The sequence below is a fragment of the Sabethes cyaneus genome, chromosome 1 (assembly GCF_943734655.1).
Source record: "Sabethes cyaneus chromosome 1, idSabCyanKW18_F2, whole genome shotgun sequence".
Lineage (NCBI taxonomy): Eukaryota > Metazoa > Arthropoda > Insecta > Diptera > Culicidae > Sabethes > Sabethes cyaneus.
In genome coordinates, this window is record NC_071353.1 from 108,125,882 (window position 1) to 108,146,515 (window position 20,634).

At 42.7% G+C, this 20,634-nt stretch overlaps 2 protein-coding genes across 2 annotated transcripts in view; one reads left to right on the forward strand and one right to left on the reverse strand.

Moving 5' to 3' along the window:
• Positions 1-1,837: 1,837 nt before the first annotated feature.
• LOC128746075 (uncharacterized) lies at positions 1,838-9,648 on the reverse strand. The gene is made up of 5 exons (XM_053843126.1): positions 9,293-9,648; positions 8,392-8,659; positions 6,248-6,936; positions 5,516-6,200; positions 1,838-5,446 (listed from the first exon to the last, which is right to left on the reverse strand). The coding sequence occupies exons 1-5, from the start codon at positions 9,646-9,648 to the stop codon at positions 1,838-1,840; spliced, it is 5,607 nt and encodes a 1,868-aa protein (XP_053699101.1).
• Positions 9,649-14,494: 4,846 nt separating this feature from the next.
• The window catches only part of LOC128746076 (sodium-independent sulfate anion transporter-like), a 31,149-nt gene continuing 25,009 nt past the window's right edge, over positions 14,495-20,634 (forward strand). Inside the window, exon 1 of the mRNA XM_053843127.1 lies at positions 14,495-14,765. Within this exon, the coding sequence (XP_053699102.1) occupies positions 14,495-14,765 (271 nt within the window). The remainder of the gene's footprint in view (positions 14,766-20,634) is intronic.

Consider the following 20,634-nt stretch of genomic DNA (forward strand, 5'->3'; position numbering starts at 1 on the left):
AAACTAAAACTATGCGGGACAACAAGTCGAGCAGGTTGACACCTTTCAATATCTTGGTAGCCAGATAACGCCCAATGATGGTACCAAGCCCGATTCAGCCACACGGATCAGGAAGGCAAGGGGTGCCTTTGCAGGTCTGCGAACCATTTAGCGCTCAAATCAGATCACTCTACGGACGAAAACTCGAATCTTTAATTCAAACGTTAAATCCGTACTGCTGTATACCTGTGAAACGTGGTGCGTCTCAGCGGAGACAACGCAAAAACCGCACGTATTCATAAACCGATGCCGGCGATATATCATTCGTGCCTGGTGGCCTGATAACTGGATATCCAATGAGGAACTTCATCGACGGTGTCATCAACGACCGATAGCCACAGAAATAGGTGAACGTAGGTGGAAGTGGATCGGACACACCTTGAGGAAAGTAGCGAACGAGGTTTGCAGAGAAGCACTCGACTGGAATCCACAAGGACAGCGTAGAAGAGGCAGACCTAAAGGCTCATGGCGTCGCAGCTTAGCCAACGACATCCGGGCTGTAGACGAGAACCTGTCCTGGTGACAGGTAAAAGCCATGGCGAGTAACTGTTAGCAGTGGAGATCTCTGATTTCATCCCTTTGTTTTGCCGGACCGGCGGACATGGATACATAAGTAAGTAAGTAAGTTTAGAGTGTATTGTTTACACTGTATTTTATAGCTGTCAGTTTTTACGAAAATTGGAAAAAAATGCGTCTTCCGGAAAGCAACGACGCGAATTGATTTTGCGCAAGCACCTGGAAAAACCTCAACGCTCTTATCGCGACTTCGAAAAACAACGCGGAACCGTGCAGTAAACGGTGAGTCCTGTGAACGTTACTACGAAACTGAGCATCGAAAGGAAGGAGAAATGCGGTTAGAATGGATGGTCTGTTAGTTATCAGGATCACAATCGTGTCGTGAGCAAGTTTAAGCGAAATCCCAATGCTTCGGTCAGGGATGTGAACGAAAAGTTGAATCTGTCCAAGTCTTTCGTTCAGAGCGCCAAGGACCAGGGGACTGCATACGTACAAAGTGCAGAAGGCTCCAAATTGCGACGAACGGCTAAATACGGTGTGAAAGTCACGGGCTCGCAAACTGTACACCCGGATGCTGACGAAGCCTCATTGTCTCATCATGGATGATGACACTTACGTCCAAGCGGACTTCCGGCAGCTTCCGAAGCTGCTTGTTCCGTAAGCGAATATAGTTGTTAATTTTATGAATTTATTCCTCGTACGTATATAAATTATAAAATTCCTGTAGCCGAGTAAATTGCATAAGAATGATTACAGAATAGTGATTATAGAGAAACTTTATGTTAAACCTACTTTTAGTGATTTTGCTTTTAGGAACATTAATTTAAATCCGTGAATCCAATGCACTTTCTGCTTCTCGCTAGGTAGTTTTATGCTTCCTAAAACTATATTAAATGCTGTAAGCTGGCTTGATATTTTATTATTCTCACCTTCTATCCTCGCTCAAGCTACTTTTAGTAAATATAAGTGCACTTTCTATGATTATTTAACTAGTTTTAAGTTTAAACTTTAGAATATCTTTTAAGTAAATTTAAGAACAGAAATTTCTTAGTAGTATGTTTTACAGAACTTTTTCGTTTCTATAGCTTCTTTGTTCTGGTTTGTTTACAGTCGAATTGCCCTTTATTTACCCGTCACTGACGAAACGATCCCTCGCATGAGCATGGGTGTAGTTACGTTGCTGGATCAATGTGTTGGACGATGGTTGATCGATACGTACATCTCGACAGGGCGCACTCAACACTCCCCCCGGAATGCGCGAAGAATTCTCTAGTAGCGGATTCTAAACAACGCCTATGTCGAGCACAGCTATGGATACCGCAGGTCGCTCGTATATGCCCCCGGAAGCAGTTTGTACGGTCACGCGACGTACCTGCCCATCGTTTCCTTGATGCGCTGCGATGACTCTGCCCTTGGGCCAGCAATTTCTTGGCATTTTCGGGTCGACGATTAGTACGATGTCATTAACGGTTATCGGTTTAGCTGGAGTAAACCACTTTGTACGACGAGTGATACTAGGAAGATAATCTCGCACCCACTGCCGCCAGAATCTGTCCGCCATGAGTTGTGATTGTGTGTAGAAATTCTTCAATAGCACGGGGCTATCGTCGAGCGGTGCCCAAGATCTTAAGCCGTTCGATGACCCGAGCAGAAAATCATTAGGAGTCAACACGGGAGAGGAGTCATCTTCGATCGGGATTTCGGTAAGGGGTCGAGAATTGACTATATTTTCAACCTCCGCCAGTGCATTCTGCAGGACCTCGTCTGTTGGCAACCTGCTCGATTGTAATATGGTCAGATTTTTCTTGACTGTACGGATCAACCGCTCCCATGCTCCTCCCATATGTGGTGATAGAGGCGGGTTGAAAACCCATTGAGTGTGAGGTGAGTTAAACTCTTTCGCGAACTTATCGTGATCCAGCTGTTTAATTGCTGTCCGCAGCTCCTTACTGGCCGCTTGGAAGTTGGTACCCCGATCGCTGTAGATGACAGCCGGAACGCCTCTTCTAGCCATAATGTTTCTGATCGCCATAACACAGGAGTCGGTGGTCAGCGTGTGAGCGACTTGCAAATAGATGGCGCGAGTGGTCATACACGTAGCGAGAACTCCCCATCGTTTTTCCGAACGGCGGCCCACTGAAACCTGAATCGGACCAAAGTAGTTCACCCCCATATGGGTGAACGGAAGGCTGAACGCTGTCAGTCGTGCCTGAGGGAGCTTGGCCATCATGGGTGGTTGCGGTTGTGCTTGAGAGTTCTTACAATATTGGCAATCTTTGCGCACGGCTTGGTAAGTTGCTTTTAGACAAGGGATGCGAAAGCGCTGCAGTAATTGGTTTACGACTGTTAAGTGGTTTTGGTGGTTGAACCGTTCATGCACGTCATTGATGATCAAACGTGTAACGTGATGATTCCGAGGAAGAATAACGGGTTCAGCTGCGTCACGATCGATGAATTCATAGGCACTTGTTCGCCCCCGGACACGAACAATTCCACTCTCGTCCAAGAAAGCATCTCGGAAAAGCGGATTGTGGCGGATAATGTTTATTCGTGTTCTTTTCTGTGCGTTGTTTACGGCTAATGTAGCAATCTCGTCAGCATATACTTCAGACTGCGCTAAACGGAAGAGATAAGTTTCTGCTTCGGCTAGCTCCCGTTGAGTCAAAGGTCCAGATAGACGTTCTTTGCGGACTCGTTTCAGATTGTTGACAAAACGAAAGACATGTGCTGTACAACGCAGAAGGGAACTCCATTTAGAGAAATTTTGTGGGGAGATGGGTGATTCCACCGTGGCTGTGTGGACAAGCAAGTGTGGACGAAGTTCTTCTGCTGTCGTTCTTTCCAGGGAAGGCTTCCCAGGCCACGTGTCTTGTCTTAGAAACTGTGGACCGCAGAACCAACGGCAATTCTCAGAAAGGTCGGGGACCCGCGCCCACTTTGTTCCTTCATCAGCTACGTTCATTCTTGCGGGAATCCGTCGCCATTCATCGATATCTGTCGATTCTAAGATTTCGCTGACCCTAAAGGCTACAAATGGACTGTATCGTCTGTGATCGGACTTTAGCCAGCATAGCACGTCCTTGGAATCGGACCAGGAATAGCGCTTACGAACATTGATTGAGTACAGTACAGCTGCTTGTAGTTCCGAACGTGGAATAGACAGGAACTTCAAGGGTGCTACTCTGGTTTTCGCTGCTACGAAGGAGCATTCGATCACGTCCCCCTCACGGAACCTGAAGTAGACAACCGCCGCAAATCCGCTCTCACTTGCATCGACGAATGTATGCATCTCGACCTCGGCTTTCTTAGACAACACTGACCGGTAACATCGTGGAATTTTAATCTTCGTCATCTCCGGAAACACTGCTAGCCATATCATCCACTTTGCGAACTGCGCGTCCTCTATAGGGTCATCCCAACCGACAGCTGTTCGCCATATTTCCTGTAAAAGTGTCTTCAGGAACATCAACAAATGCGCAATGAACCCTATGGGGTCATATACCATCATCAGTATTCGGAGAACTTCGCGCTTCGATGGTCGTCGGCTGCCAGTTAGGACGGCTTCGTCGTATCGAGAGGACAACTTGTACGTGAAGCAATCAGTTGATGTGTTCCACCACATTCCAAGTATTTTTTCGGTGGTTGCTTCCTCGCCGATATTCATGTCTTTCTCTTCCGCCGTACCCTCTTTCAACCGAACCAGGACACTACTAGAGTTGGAGATCCAGTTTCGCATCTCGAAACCAGCTTGCATATGAATGTTCTTCACCTGCTGCGCCAGCGCCACTGCTTCATCAACCGTTTCCATGCTCACGAGCATATCATCGACGTAGTGTTGCCTAGTTATAGCGTCAAATGCTTCAGGGTGATCTCGTTCGAAAAGCTTCGCATTACGATTTTTAACGTATTGAGCAATACTTGGCGAGCAGCAGGCTCCGAACGTCATAACTTGAACGATGTAGACGCTAGGCTCTGAATCCTCGGCACTCTTCCAGAGAAAGCGCTGGTAGTGTTGATCATCGGTTCGCATGTGCACCTGGTGAAACATCTCCCTGATGTCACCGCATACTGCCACCTTGAACTCACGGAATCGGATTAGCACGGAGAGAAGAGAAGTCAATTGATCGGGACCCTTCATCAGCAGTGAATTTAGAGAGATTCCATGAGCGGTCGCTGCGGCATCCCATACTAGACGGGTCTTGCCTGGTTTATTTGGGTTAACTACTGCAAATATCGGTAGGTACCAAACTCGCTCGCGCGACACGGCTAACTCTTCAGAAGTAAGCTTTCTCACATACCCCTTGCTTACATGATCTTGGATTTTCATCTGTAGTGCGTCAGCCAAACGGGGATCTTTATGCATCCGGTATTCAAGGCATTTCCATCGTCTCAACGCCATAGTTTTGCTATCTGGGAGACGAACATGATCAAATTTCCAAAGAAGTTCGGATTCGTAGCGCTTATTTATCTGCCGAGTTCGAGATTCTAGCAACGATTGGGCTCGCTGATCTTCTCTGGACATAAGTATGTTTGATTTAATGACGCCCATACTATCCAGAGCGAAATACGACTTCATCGCTCTATGTAAGTCATTGTCATTTTGTGAGTTGCACTCGCAATGCTGAACGCTATGGTGGTGCAGTTCTCCACCGTTTATTTCCATTTTGGTGCAGTTACCGTAAACGGTCCATCCCAGACGAGTTTTCATCGCAATTGGCTCGTTTCCCTTTCCTTCTCGACTCTTACTTCCATGGCCGAGATTAGCATAGTTGAGGCCGATTAGAAGCCGTGGATTGACTTCGTTGTATCCCTCGAGCGGCAGACCAGATAGATAAGGAAACCTTTCCTGTAGTTCGGTAAGCATCAACGTCTGTGGTCGAATTTTCAGAGACTATATGGTGTAGACTCCCGAAAGGTCAAATTTCGTTGAGCTATGTAATCCTGAGATCTTCAGGTTCACCTGTTGAGACTCGTTTTCCACTTTGCAGGTTCTGCCGGTCCACTTCAAGCATAGTTGCTTTTTAGGTCCTTTGATTCCGAGTTCATCTGCCAAGCTTTGCTCCATCAACGTCAACTCGGAACCATCGTCAATGAAGGCATATGTTCGCACTACTTTCTCTGGCCCGTAAAGCATGACTGGGATAATACGGAACAGTACTGCGGATTGGCCTTGATGTACGTTGCAGCTTGCAGTTTCCGATCCCGTCGATATTGCAGGTAACACTTGTTTTGATGACGAAGGGTTAGCATTCTGACTTTCGTGTTTGTGAAGTAGTGGGTGGTGTAGAAAAGTGCATCCATTCACCCCACACTGTTTCTGTTGCTTACAGGAGCCGTTATGCTTACGAAGACATTTTCGGCACAATTTACACTCCTTTATTGTTGCCCATTTCGATTCGTAGCTCAGCTCCGCGAATCTGCTACATTTGGCGACGGTCAGGCAGCTTCCTTTGCATACTACGCACTGATCGGTAGAATTATCTGCTTTCATTTTAGCATAGGGGTTGGCATCTTCCGTGAAGCTTGATTCTGACTCAACAAGCAGATTGAGAAACCCATCTCTTTTAGTAATGCGAGTTCGCTGGTCGTGACATGGTGTAACCATCACCGCACTGGCGTCTTCTGCTATCGTATATAGCCACGCGCTGAAATGTGCGATATTTGCGTTAACATAGCCTCGTGAGAATCTTGCCTAGACTGGGAAAGGATCAAGGATGGTGGCAGACGCTCCACCAGCTCGTATCGAAGTGATGCATTGAAAATATAGTCGTCGACTTCATAGGCTCGAATCGTAGCAACCATATTTTTTACCGACAGCGAAAAGTTTACCACTGTTTCCAGTTTTTCCATATTTGGTGGTGGAAGGCTACGAATTTTCCTTATGATGGACTGGATTAATGCTTCTGGTCTGCCATACAGCATTTTTAGCGTTGACAGGACATCAGCCACATTTGTGGGATGGAGTAATTCACATCTAACTGCTTCCAGTGCTTTACCCTTGAGGCATTTACGTAATCGCACCATATTCTCCTCATTCGTGAAACCGCACATCTGCGTTGATGACGTGAGCATGGCGTAAAAAAGCGGACAATCTTCCAGCGTTCCATCAAACTCAGGTAGATCCTTGGAAACGGCTTGTCGCGCCGCGATTTGGTTTCGGTTAAGGATGCAGATTGTATCATCAGGAGCGATTGCTGTAGCTCTACTTCTCACTTGGCCCAAACTTGTCGGTATTGGGGCTGTTTCAGTAGCAAACGTTGTAGCTCGTTGTCTCGGTTGGCCCGATGGTATCGGCGTTGAACGCTGGTTCGGAGCAAATTCATTACGTGCGTTCATCGAGGGAAAGAACGTCGACTGGTGAGGTATTTGCAATCGGCTATACTGCGGGTAAAATGCGTCATGTGGCGCATTTACAAATGTTGGATTTACTCTCAAACGTGTGAGATCCGGTACAGGTCCGTGTGTAGTTTGTCGTGTGTCGACCGCTGCTCTATCGTGGAACTGCAACTGGTCGGACCTGGTACCCTTCGGGAAGGATAGACTCACTCTGTTTATGTGGCTTACCAGCTGGTTGTTCGTGAAGTTGGCGATTATGCTGCATGGCAAGACCGGATGGGGGAACTCGTGACATACTTACTGCCCATAAATGGAAGACAGTCACATCTGCAAAAACGTGCAACTGCGAAAAACACTGTTGAAGCCACGACAATTTTTGTTTAATATTGAATCGATTTTGGAAACAAATAGTCCAAATCGTCATAAAATCACTTGAATCTACATAACAGAATACTTTTACAAGCAATTTGTTCACAAGTGACCTAAAATTTGTTCCAAAACTTAGAAAAACTGCCGAAGTTACTGATATGCGTTTATTTGTGCTTGAATAAGCAAGAATAAACGCATAACAGTCACAGGCACAGCAAGCCCTGATCCTTGCGTTGTCGGTGACTCGGCAGTATTTTCAAGACCACGTGTCGTTGTTGTTTTATTGTATTGTAATTTGTTATCTTGAGATCTCAGAAGCTGGTCGCTTTCCTGTGTGTCCGGAACACTCCCAGAACGTGTCCGAGTATGACGAATGTGATCCTGGACACTATATGTGACAACAAATGAACTATTTCAAACTAGTTTTGCAATTTCGAGTACCGACTTAGAGATGTCACATGTTGTATTTTAGTTAAATTCAGAAACTGATCCCCGTAGAGGTATCTGGAACATTCACGGACAATGACGTATTGAACGCTTTATACGACTACCAATAGTCTAGATTTGCATATGCGTGTATTTATAGGTGTCACATGATGGGTTTGTTGTGATTCATGGTGCTTCTATGTTCCCATATATTCCGGAACTTGTTCCTACTGTAACTTCGGAATCGTACATTCGATCCAAATTCTCCTCAATAGTGTTCTTCTAGGCCATAAAATCTTTCGTTTGGTAGTTGCTGCAGGCGAATCGGTCCAGGCATTTCCCAAAAACAGATGCTTATTGATACATTTTTACTACTGTGACTGTTATGCGTTTATTTGTAATATGGGACTGACATAGTTTGATATTTTTTTCAACATCTTGGGAACAAACATAACTTTTTTGTTTGAAATATTGAAAGAACAGTTAATTTAAAGATGATTCCCAGGTATATCTCAAAAGTGGTGAAAAGTCAGATGGGACTGTTATGCATTTATGGGCAGCTTAGTTCCTGTTGAAACTGAACATCTCGTTGAAAGCGTTGCCCTTGTTGGTTTGTAGGAAGACACGACGGATTTCGGTTTTGATGGATGACATCCAGAGCTTGGTGCTCTTTGAGACCGACATGTTCGGTGTTTGTCCGCTTACCTCCTTTTCAGCTAGACCGGAGTCTGCGTCTTCACCGTGACGTTCGGTCTCGGCTAACCACTCTGCGACTTTCGATTGGTTGTCTTCGTTTACATCAGCTACCGATGACACTTCGCTTCCGCATCTTCTAAGCACTTTATATTTCCGATCGAGGAATCGCTTCGCCATTTCAAACTCCTCTTTAAGCCGATTCAATTCAAGCTCTTTCAATCTCCTTGCCTCACTTCGGGCGGAACTAGCCTTGCCTTTAGACTGCACTGATGGGGGTCTGTTGGGGGGTGGATTTTGACGTTGACGAAAGCCCGTTTGATTATGATCACTGTTGTTGACCAAACTCGTGACATTAGTCATGACCTTGAAATGCGGTCAGTCATATATTAATATTTTTTTTTTTTTTTTTGAGACGATGGTTCTACAATTGATGAAGGGACGGTAAGGGAAAGTAATGAAGGACTTTTTTTTTCCCGGGAATGAAGGGGAAGGGTGGAAAGGAGGGGGGGGGGTAAGTCCAGCGCCTCTGTGGTTCAAAGGTACACGGGTACCAGTGAGCGACACGCCCTGGCAGGTGTTGTGGGTTCAAATCCGGTTATAATTTCTGATTACAGCTTGGTTCGACTCATGCACCTTCCAGCATTGGACAAAAGATAGGAGTCACAACGACAACTTGTTAATCATAGCTACCTATTACCCCCCCCCCCTCCTTTCCACCCTTCCCCTTCATTCCCGGGAAAAAAAAAGTCCTTCATTACTTTCCCTTACCGTCCCTTCATCAATTGTAGAACCATCGTCTCAAAAAAAAAAATCACTGTTGTGGCCACGCTCTACATTTGCACAATTCGGACAGACCCAGCTAACGTTGGCTACAGCCTCAGTAACTTGTACGCATACGAAATGAAACCACCTATCGCAACTATCACATTGCACCATTTCGTCATTATCACGCTCTTCACACAGCTGACATTGAAAATCCCGAACTCTACGAACTTCGCGTAACGGATTTCGTCTTACATCGTTCGCGGAACAGGTGTTACGTTGACTAACGGCATTTAGGCTACTGGTTTTCCCAGATACACGGGATGGCTCCTTATTGGCAACGTCAACATTTACCTGGGTTTTAACGCTAGGAGGAACAGGGATGACAGCGGCGGGTATTCCATTCAAGCTTTTCGCTGCAGTTGACGGAACGTTTTTTACATTCTGTTCAACGGTTCCAAACTGGGATAGTCCGTTTCCATTCGGTGCAGAACTGGACGACATCTTCGGCATTATAAAAGAATTTTATAAACTGTTCCGTAAGCGAATATAGTTGTTAATTTTATGAATTTATTCCTCGTACGTATATAAATTATAAAATTCCTGTAGCCGAGTAAATTGCATAAGAATGATTACAGAATAGTGATTATAGAGAAACTTTATGTTAAACCTACTTTTAGTGATTTTGCTTTTAGGAACATTAATTTAAATCCGTGAATCCAATGCACCTTCTGCTTCTCGCTAGGTAGTTTTATGCTTCCTTTCCTTTTCCTTTTTCCTTTTTTTCGGGTTATCCAACTGGTCGCTTAATAGCGTATAAAACTCTGCGCTGGGCCCCTTTGTGTTGTCAACAAAGTGTCAGGGAGACCTCAAACATCAGTTCTACCTGACGAGACAGGCACTGGCGCCCACTAAACACAGGTAGAGCCCCAAGCATAGCCGTCACGCCTATACCCGCAGGCGGAGGTGTTTCGGCCCTGCGCGGACTCCACGAACTGACTCTAAGATCTCTCTGCCAAAGGCCGGAATGTCATATTTTAAATATAATGGTGATGATGACGATGATGATGATAATGATGATGATGAGAAGAAAAATAATAGATCGAATTTGTAAATGTGCTTTGGACTTTTTGTACCACTCGAGTTGCAATATGTGGTATAGTGAAGAAGTGGAGAATTCGTCAGCCTCGCCTGACACCGGTCTTCAACCGCGCGCCCGCTTTCAGTTTTCCAACACAAACAACCACAAATGAACCAATAGGTAAGACAAATTTCGGAGCATTAGTGGTTATCAACTTATCAGGGCAAATTTAATCTTTCATCCCCTTAGTATTCACAGTGCATTCCCACGATACAAAGTAAATTGAGCGCAGCACAAGCTGGACGTTCGCGGTAGTCGACAGAAGCTTCAAAATATAGAGACTCGCCCGCCTTCCAACCCTCGAGACCAAAGTGCTGTAAAGCTCTGGGCTTAAACGTCTCTTTAAGACTCGACCCCTTCCCATCGACAGAGCCCGCGGACGGCCATCAGAGCTCAGGACAGCCACGGGGCCAGTGCAAAAATCCTACTCTATCTAGCAGCACCGCCTAGCCGAAACTCGAACACGAGACACGAATTGACCTAATTTTCCCATCTGCTACCTAAGAAGTGCTATTACCCGTAATCATTACAGAGTGGTCCTTCGGCATCCAATCGGATCTGGTATCCCGCTTACATCCCCTTACTAACCCTAAGCCCCCGACCAACTCAATCAATCCGACATTTTTCGGAGATATTTGTGACAGTTGTGATAAATAAGGATGAATCCCAGAAAACTTCATCTATTGTCAGAGATCCCCATACTGGCCTTATTCTTAAACGGAATAAAAGCACTTTCTGAACAACGCAACAATCACATTTGGTAAATTTTTACCCCGAGTCCCACTTGAAATCACAAAAGTATTTTGATATATACCCACATTCAGAAGTAAACGTGACCGCTGTTCATTTACTGATTAGTTAAAAAGCCCTACACCACGACAAGGTTCAGTTTTATCGTAGGGCTTTTAGGAACATTAATTTAAATCCGTGAATCCAATGCACTTTCTGCTTCTCGCTAGGTAGTTTTATGCTTCCTAAAACTATATTAAATGCTGTAAGCTGGCTTGATATTTTATTATTCTCACCTTCTATCCTCGCTCAAGCTACTTTTAGTAAATATAAGTGCACTTTCTATGATTATTTAACTAGTTTTAAGTTTAAACTTTAGAATATCTTTTAAGTAAATTTAAGAACAGAAATTTCTTAGTAGTAAGTGTTACAGAACTTTTTCGTTTCTATAGCTTCTTTGTTCTGGTTTGTTTACAGTCGAATTGCCCTTTATTTACCCGTCACTGACGAAACGATCCCTCGCATGAGCATGGGTGCTGGATCAATGTGTTGGACGATGGTTGATCGATACGTACATCTCGACAGGGCGCACTCAACACTGCTGTTTTCACCACATAGTACAAGTTTGATGTTCCGGAGGAAATAAGGAAGCAGAAACTTTCAAAGTTTGCCAAGAAATACATGATTTGACAAGCGATCTGCTCATGTGGCAAACGGAGTACGCCGTTCGTGACTACCGGGGCTGTAAACGGGCGCAAGAAGCGCCTTCTGTTAAAGCAACACGAGGGCCCCGCAATCTTCTGGGCGGATCTAGCTTCGTGCCACTATTCAAAGGATGTCCTGGATGAAGCCAACAGAGTCACTTTCGTACCCATGAACCCCCCAACGCATCGGAACTAAGGCCTATCGAAAAATACTCGGCTATTACGAAGCAGGCACTACGGAAGCATTCCAAGGAGGTCAAATCTGAGGAAGAAATAAAAAAAGGTGGGTTTCCGTACTAGTCCTACGTAGAAGTAGCTGCAGCCAGATGTTGTACAGAACCTTATGACTGGAGTTAAGCGTAAGGTGCGAGCATACGGTTATGGTAGTGAAGTTGAATGAAATAAATATGCCAAAAGCTTATTAATGGGTTATGTTTCATTGTCTGAAAATTTGAAAAGGATCGGTCAACTAGGTAATTTTCTACAGTGTTTTTTGTTCGTGATACAATTTGATGTGGGACATCCTTTATTTTATTCACTTTCATTAGAAAATTTGAAGCTCTATGCAAATATGTAATAATATTTGGCAATCCCTTAACAATTTTCCAAGCTAAAACATGGAAAAAGAGTAAAGAAAAGTCAAAACATTGTAACATTTTGGTGGAATGTGTCATACAAATATATGAATTATAAAATATTCGTAAACAGGCGGCATATATTTAGGAGTTGAAACAACTTTTTTCTTCTTAGATTTTTCAAATTTAGATTTGTTTGGTCTCTCGCATGCGGTGACTTTGCAGAGTCTTGACCACTTTTCTATGCTAAATAAATCTACGCATTGAAATAGATGGTGAGCAGACCTTGTCAAAAAGGGAAAAACACAAGCAAACTCACTATTTGCTATGATATAACCTTTTCTATGAGACGTAACCATGTATACCTGATTTAAGCTATTTTTGTAAGACTAATTCGCACGTACAAGTAAGCTAAAGAATATACGCATACCGCACTGTAGCGAAAGTCCAAATCGGATTGAGCTGATACAGAAAAGGCTATGCTAAACATTAAGCCAAATCTTGGCCGATATTAGAATGAACAGCACTAGAAGCCGTAGAGCAGTAACTGAGGTGCATTTTCTTCATTTCTAGAAACTACTGCACGCCAATGTTGTGCATCAAATGTTGAGAACTAAGGGCAACAACAACTTAAGAAGGGTTCATGTCGTTCCATTTGTCGAACAGGTCGTTAAACTGTTCCCATAATGAGCTTTACATACATATATGATGGTCATTTGTGATGAAGTTCAACCACGTGCCACGATTGAGATGTTAGGTGATTTGCTGAAACTTATGGCAACTTAATTGGTAAGAAAATTTATTCATTTTCTTACTTCACCTGATGTTGAATCGGGCCTTTTTTAAGTTTTTGTTCGAATCAATTCTTGCTTTTGATATGTACGTTATTATTTTACATGCAAAAACCTACCTAAAAAGAGACAAATAGCATAGAGATAACTCGAACAATGAGTGTTAACACCTTTAGCACGAAACAGAAAAGGAAGTTCTAAAAAGTAATGACCAAGAAGCGGTAAAAAAAACTTTCTTCCATCGATTTTAGTACCATTTTCGCAAGGAAAATAATAACGGATATATGAATATTAAAGTTTACATGCTGACTAGCGCCAAAAGCTTATGAGAAAACCATGATTAGGAAATGAAACAGGAACGCAAACAGTGCTTCAATTTTGTTGAATGCAACCGTGTTCGATGCATTTGCATGCTACATAATAATGATTTAGTTTTTTTTTATAAAAGTTACCGAAATTAAATGACTTTTCGTAGTAGTAGAAAACAGTTTCCTAGTTAATTGCCGTGAACATTTTGTACAGTTCTTCCCTGCCATTGAATTTGCCTTAACGTTGTTTCACACTATCAGTAACGCACGTTTTAAGTCGGTACACAGTGTGCCAGAATTAATTGAGCCAATGGCCCTCGCCCGAAGAGGCTCTCGGCCAGATCTGAAATCGAATTCGATATTACCGGTAAAATAGTTTCCATTTACAATCCGTTATGGTGTCCTGGATTTTGATTGCAACAATACGACAGCACTAAACTAACTGAATGAGCTGAATTATTGTTTTAATACCGTTATCTTCCGGTTGTTCCAATGCAATCTTTATGAATAGCAGTTTCGAAGAAAGGTGTTGCAAGCAACTGATATAACTATATAGCTGAATCTTCTACATATATGCATAGTTACAGTATGTTCATCAGTTGATATCGTTAATGATTCTGATTCACTGAGTATGCATGGCCTCGCAGATAAATCTGGAATTGCTTGAAAAATAGCCTCAAATATACCGCACTGTCTCGTATGTTTAACTCAATTAACGACAGGTCCGGAACGTTATCCATGAGCACTAGTTGTCGTATGCCATCATTATCGCACTAGGTAAATATGGCAGATGACATGGTTTCTAAAATTTACAGCATCCATATCTTTTGTGCACGAAAAAAGTGCCTTGGATTTATTGACCTTAATATTATTTTTGTGAATCAGCATAAGTAAAGAGCTGACAATGTTTATCGTCTGACTCGTCCAACCCTACATTCGCAAGTTTTCTATATTCAATTTTTTCGTGTGCATAATTTAAAACAATGTAATCCTACTAGAGGAACTCAGTTGTAGGCGGATGGTTGAATTAGTTTCAGTAGCACTTCTGTACTAACTGCTTGTTTTGGCAACCACGAGGAAGTTAAGATACATCACATGCACTATGAGCGAGTCGGCTGAAGAGTTGGAGAAACTGCGATCCGCACCAAAAGTTACCACGAAATCATCTGGCCATTGTAACAGTAACTGCATTCGCAAACAGCTACGTCGAAGAGTACATATTGTCAACTGGATTACTTCATACGATAAAGAAGATTTGATTTCGGATTTTATCGCTGGTATTACGCTGGGTTTGACTATCATACCGCAGAGCATTGCGTATGCCTCGATCGCCGGATTGCCGTCCCAGTATGGACTGTACACGGCATTTATGGGTGAGTTTGGATTAACATAGCATTTACGTGAATCGTAGGGTAAGTTATCCTATGGTGGACCCTTTACCTATAATGGACCTCGGGTACAGTTTCGGCGTTTATTAGCTTGTGCTACTTATTTCCGAGAAAATATGACATGAAACAGAAAGTGCTTAACATACCACACATTCCAGTTTATAAAGAATTAGCTGCATTCAATTATTAATGCCTTTAAATCGATATTTTCAACAAGTGAGGGTCCATTATAGGTTAACAACACAAAAGATGTCGCCATAAGTGGACCCTCTCCATGCAAAATACACTAGAATTCCTATAATGGACCCGGTCGCTATCCTATTGTAAACCACAAGCTCCGCTAAAGGAAAACGGACATTTCAATCTGTTTTAAAGAATGTGCAAAATATAGAGATTTTCAACATAAAATGATATTTTTTAGGCTTATTTGAAAGTTACTCGTATTGTAAGTGCCATCGGTTGTGTTTTAGCGTTACCAGTTTAAAATAATTCGTGAAAGAAAACTACTCAAGTACTAACTGGTCCACTAATGGTTAATTTACCCTATATTGCAACGGTGCTGGTTGAATACAATCAGTAACGATTGTAAAATGACTACAACGCACAGTGGGGCAGATTGACCCGGCTCTCGGACAAAACCTCATAACTTCTTTCATATGCTTCGTAGAGCTTTGTTGTCTTCAGCAACATTGTGTGTTATAAAATTTCGTAACTTTCTGGAAATTTTAAGTAGTTGTATTTTTATTCCTATAGATGGCGTTGAAGTCTAACTTTTTAAGTAATGACTTTAGAAATGTTATGTCTTCAGAATAGTTATTTGTCCTGTAAAGTTACGTAAAGTTACTGAACATACACTCAAGTCTTTTTTACACGGTTTGTTTTTTCCGATTACTCAAGAATGGTGCAACTTAGGGACCATTTACAAACTATGCGACGAAAGTCGGGTCTCTCCCAAATGTATTGAGAAATAAATGAATGGTCCCTGAGTTTCCCGGTTCTTAATAATCGAAAAAACAAACCGTGTAAAAAAAGTACTTGAGTGTACCAGAATTGTAGGACCTGCGGGAATCAATTTATAGTCAAAATTGGTATTCGGACGACCTCCTGTACAAAATATCACAATTTGTATATCAGGAGTAATTCAGTATTATTATTCTGGTATAGGGTAAATCAACCATTTGTGGATCTTCCTATAAATCATTTTGAACTCGTAACGCTAAACACCCAACCGATGGCACTTACAATATTAGTAACTTTCGAATAAGCCTAAATATATCAATTTGTGCTGCAAATCTCTATGTTTTACATATTTTTTAAAACAGATTGGAATGTCCATTTTCCTTTTATGGACCCTTGTGGTTTACAATAGAATAACGACCGGGTCCATTATAGGAATTTTAGTGTATTTTGCATGAAGAGGGTCCGCTAATGGCGACATTTTTGGCATTGTTTACCATATAATGGACCCTCACTTGTAGAAAATGTCGATTTTAAAGCATTAATAATGAAATGCAGCTAAAATTTAATAAACTCAAATGTGTGTTATGTTTAGTTTCATGTCATATACCCTCAGAAATAAGAAGTATAAGCTAATAAATAATAAAATTTTATCCGAGGCTCCATTACAGCTAAAGGCTTTACTATATAGGTTAACTTACCATTGGCGGAACTAGGGGGGGCTAAGCCCTCCCTAGAAAAGATTTAGCTCCCCCTAGAAAGGTTGACTAAGTTTTTTAATTTTTGTAAAACCAATAGTTAGATAACTATAGGTACGAAAAACTTCAGAGTAAAGTTTATTTGCATGACTGTTATAAGATTCCAGGCATCAATGTGCATTAAATGTTAATATGCTGACGAAATAAAACGGTTGAAAAAAATTCCAGGGGCTGTAGCCCCCCCTAGAAATGAGCGCTAGTTCCGCCAATGTAACTTACCCTACTATCTGCTTTAGTGCATTCATGTGTTTTTGATGGACTAACAATTTTAACCGCATCTCATTGCAAAGATGAAAATATTTCATATTTATTTTGCTCTGTTAGCATTTGTTTTGATTTTTAAAAGATAAATTACGGACATCTTTGCCTATTTTATGGAATGCCTCTCGATCATTTATAATGCTAAGTTTTCGTAGTACGATCTCCGTTATATTTGAAATGTTTATTACATTAGTTTGGCCATACGCAGCAAAAGGATACGAGTGGCGAGAAAGGCCGTCATCGGCCTCAGCCAAAGCCTGGCAGAAGACACAAAAAATAACGAGTAACTGACAGAGTAGCAATCTGTTTTTCCTACAAACACATATCAACATGTTCGACTCTAAATAAACAAAATGGAGGCTAGTTCAATCGAGCTGAAAGTCCTACAGAGACTGTAGATTACAGAGGCGCCGAGACACTCAAAATCCGCTAAATTTTGAACGAAAGCGGAGAGTTACCTTTATTTATAATGGTACTCTCCGTTTTTTCCTCATTTTGGCGCTTTTTTCTCCTCAGGATCGTGGTCAACTGGTTTCTAGCTCGTCGGTATTTGGCCAGGCTCTCTAGTGGCAATACTTAGATAATTTTTCCAAGCATTTTTTTTCTCCTCCACCGCTTGTTGGCATTCCCCATCAAACCAATCATTTTGTGTACTCCGAGGCTCAATACCTAGTGCCGCGGTAGCGGCCTCTCCGATGGCCGAGCGTATTCTGCCCCAACCATCTTCGAGGTTTGAAGCACCTAACTCCTCGGAAGAAGGCAGTGCCTCATTCAGTACTCGCGCGTAGTTCTCGGCAGCTTGTGGGTTATCTAGCTGCTTGATGTTCAGCCGAGGAGGGCGGCTTTGACGTGTCCGGTATACGGTGGACAGCTTTGACCGCACATGTACTGCTACTAGGTAATGGTCAGAATCAATATCCGCACCCCGACGGGAGCGCACGTTCGTGATGTTAGAGAAAAACCGGCCCTCTATGAGAACGTGGTCAATTCGGTTCATTGTACGTTGGGCAGGTGATCTCCAGGTGGCTTTGTGGATATCCTTGCGCGGGAAAAAGGTGCTTCGGATCACCAAGCCTCGGGAAGCTGCGAAGTTTATACATCGTTGGCCGTTATCGTTTGTGTCGGTGTGCAGACTATGGGGTCCTACCACCGGTCTATACATTTCTTCCCTACCGACCTGGGCGTTCATATCCCCGATGACGAGCTTGATGTCCCGTGACGAGCAGCTGTCGTACGTTGCCTCCAGCCTCGCGTAGAACGCTTCTTTCTCATCGTCGGGTCTACCTTCGTGCGGGCAGTGCACGTTAATGATGCTATAATTGAAGAAGCGGCCCTTTATCCTCAATACACACATTCTCTCGTTGATCGCCTTCCAATCTATCACGCGATCCTGCATTCCGCCCAGCACTACAAAGCCCGTTCCCAGTTCGTTGGTAGCGTCACCGCTCTGGTAAAACTGGGCCCTTCCGCCACGGATCTTCCAAACCTTCTCTCCTTTGCGACAGATTTCCTGCAGAGCTACGATGCCGAGTTTGCGGGGTTCCAGCTGTTCAATCAGCACCCGCTCGCAACCTGCGAAAGCACTATGGGCCAGAAATTAAAATTTCGGGACAAAAATATTTGCGGTTAAACGGCATGTCTCAGCTCAATATGGTCTTCGGCAACTTTTTGAATAAAAAATTGATGCATATTTTGAAGGGGTCGTCCAACATTTAAGCGTTACTTAAACAACAATTTAAGTAATAACTTTTTGAGTAAACTTTTTTTCACCTTTTTGGTTTCAAAATATTAAAGATAAACCAATTTTACGTAATTTTTCTGAAGACATGAAACTTCTACCTTTTACCCATTTTCAGCAATAGTCCTTTGTTTATAAACGACCCCTCAAATCACATTTCTTCTTGTAACATGTTTGTTTCAACAGACAGCTCAATGTGATTTTCTAGAAAATATTTTGCACATAAAAGAGGAATATTTTTGCTGAAGACTGTTTTGCTTTATATGCATTAATTAATAAGATATAACTGATTTTAGGTTAAAAACCGTCTGATGAAAAATCCGAATATCTTAGCCATCTGCAAGTATTTGCAATTAGTTTGCATACCAATTTGTAGGGAATTATTAAAGCTATCTGCCCAAATGTGTATTTCAGAGAATACCTGGGAATACCATGGCTGGGAATACCTGGGAATAGCGCGGATTTTTTTTCGGATATTACTGAGCTCGTGATGATCATCGGTGCTATGCCAAGGAGGAAGATTATGTATTGTGACGGCGAATAGCCCCCATATGTTTGGCAGTGTAGACTACACGCTGAGCATTTAATTTTCACTGGGCATATTTGACATGCATCACAGTGACGGATCGTATTGAAAACAAAAACAAGTCTAGCAAAATCGGAAAGTCACGCTCACAAGTTATAAGTTAAAATTGATTAAAATTATTGTTTAAAAGTGTTAAAAAGCTACTCTATTGGATAAAATTAATTTGTTGATTAAAACCTAGCTAAATTATTATTTACAATTAAAAGTAAGTAAAGTTCAGATTATCTAGATACCTAATTTACAAAGCGTATAAAATTATAGTTGAATGATCTAAAAGTGCTCAACATAAAGGGAAGAATCTCGTCGGTGTAGATTGTACTGAAAATTTGTAAGTTGTAAAGTGATTATGACAAACATTGTTATTAAATTAATAAAATCTTGCAGCTAAAGCTAAACCCATCAAACCGTTGCGTTTTGCTACAGAAACAGTGCCAACAATTTCTTTAGAAATTTTCATCAAGAGATCCCCTGGAAATGAGCCGGATGAGTAACGACAATCTGCAATCCGCTTGCGCAGTCTGCGATCGACCGGACAATGATGAAGACATGGTGGCATGTGACTCCTGCGGTTCCTGGTATCACTTTAGTTGTGCGAACGTAGACGAAAGTGTAGCGGATCAGTCGTGGAATTGTTCTTCGTGTGGCAACGCAGGTCGCGCGCAGTCGCAGAAAGCAGGTCCCAAGACGTTGACTGTACCATCCAACGCAGGGAAGTCTTCGAAGACATCGGATGTAAACAAATCCAACACCGGAAAGAAGTCTACAGCCAAGGGGTCTGTAAGTGTTGCTACTAGTGTTAAGGATAAAGCGATTCAGATAGAATTAAAAATGCTAGAAGAGCAAGAGCGAATTAAAGAGCAAGAGTTGATAGAGGAAAAGGAGATTAGGCAAAGAAAGCTACAGCTAGAAAGACAAATGAAAGAGCGAGAGTTAGCATTAGAAGCCAAAAGGTTGGCTGAGGAAAAGGCGTTCGAAGAGAAACAGCTCGCGGATGAGGAAAAGTTTCGTAAAGCTCAGTCAAAAATGAGACAGCAGTCTCTCGAAAAAATGAATAGTCTTGTCCGGCAACTGTCGCAGCGCGGTAGTGATACTTCGAGCGTTTGTCAAAGTGAGGCGGCGAAGTCCGTGGAAAAGGTTAATTTGTGGTTGCAGCAATCAGATAAGCAAACAGGTGGAGAGAATAAGAAACCAGTTGACAATGTCTTGGAACGGAATTCCGGTAAACTGGTCAACACTGATGCATCCCGTCCCAAACGCGATCATATTCGTAGAAGTATCCAGAAGCCGAAGGAACCCGGGAGAACTAAGGACGATGATAGCCAGTATTCCAATGCACGAGCGGAGATACCACCGACCAGCCGTCAGTTAGCGGCGAGACAAGTAATGGGGAAAGACCTGCCGGTATTTTCTGGGAATCCAGAGGAGTGGCCAATCTGGATCAGTAACTTTGAACGGTCTACGGTTACGTGTGGGTTTTCCCAGGATGAAAATTTAATGCGGTTGCAGCGTTGCCTGAAAGGTCCAGCGTTGGAAATGGTGCGTAGTAGGCTTCTT

Bases quoted from the DNA above. Each gene is read 5' to 3' on its own strand.
- LOC128746075 (XM_053843126.1), bottom strand. From the start codon at position 9,648: ATGTCGTCCAGTTCTGCACCGAATGGAAACGGACTATCCCAGTTTGGA. The intron at 8,660-9,292 runs GTGGTTTCATTT...ACCCCCCAACAG, and splicing joins CAATGTGATAGTTGCGATAG to ACCCCCATCAGTGCAGTCTA. The intron at 6,937-8,391 runs GTAAGCGGACAA...TTTTACCCGCAG, and splicing joins CCGGTCTAGCTGAAAAGGAG to TATAGCCGATTGCAAATACC.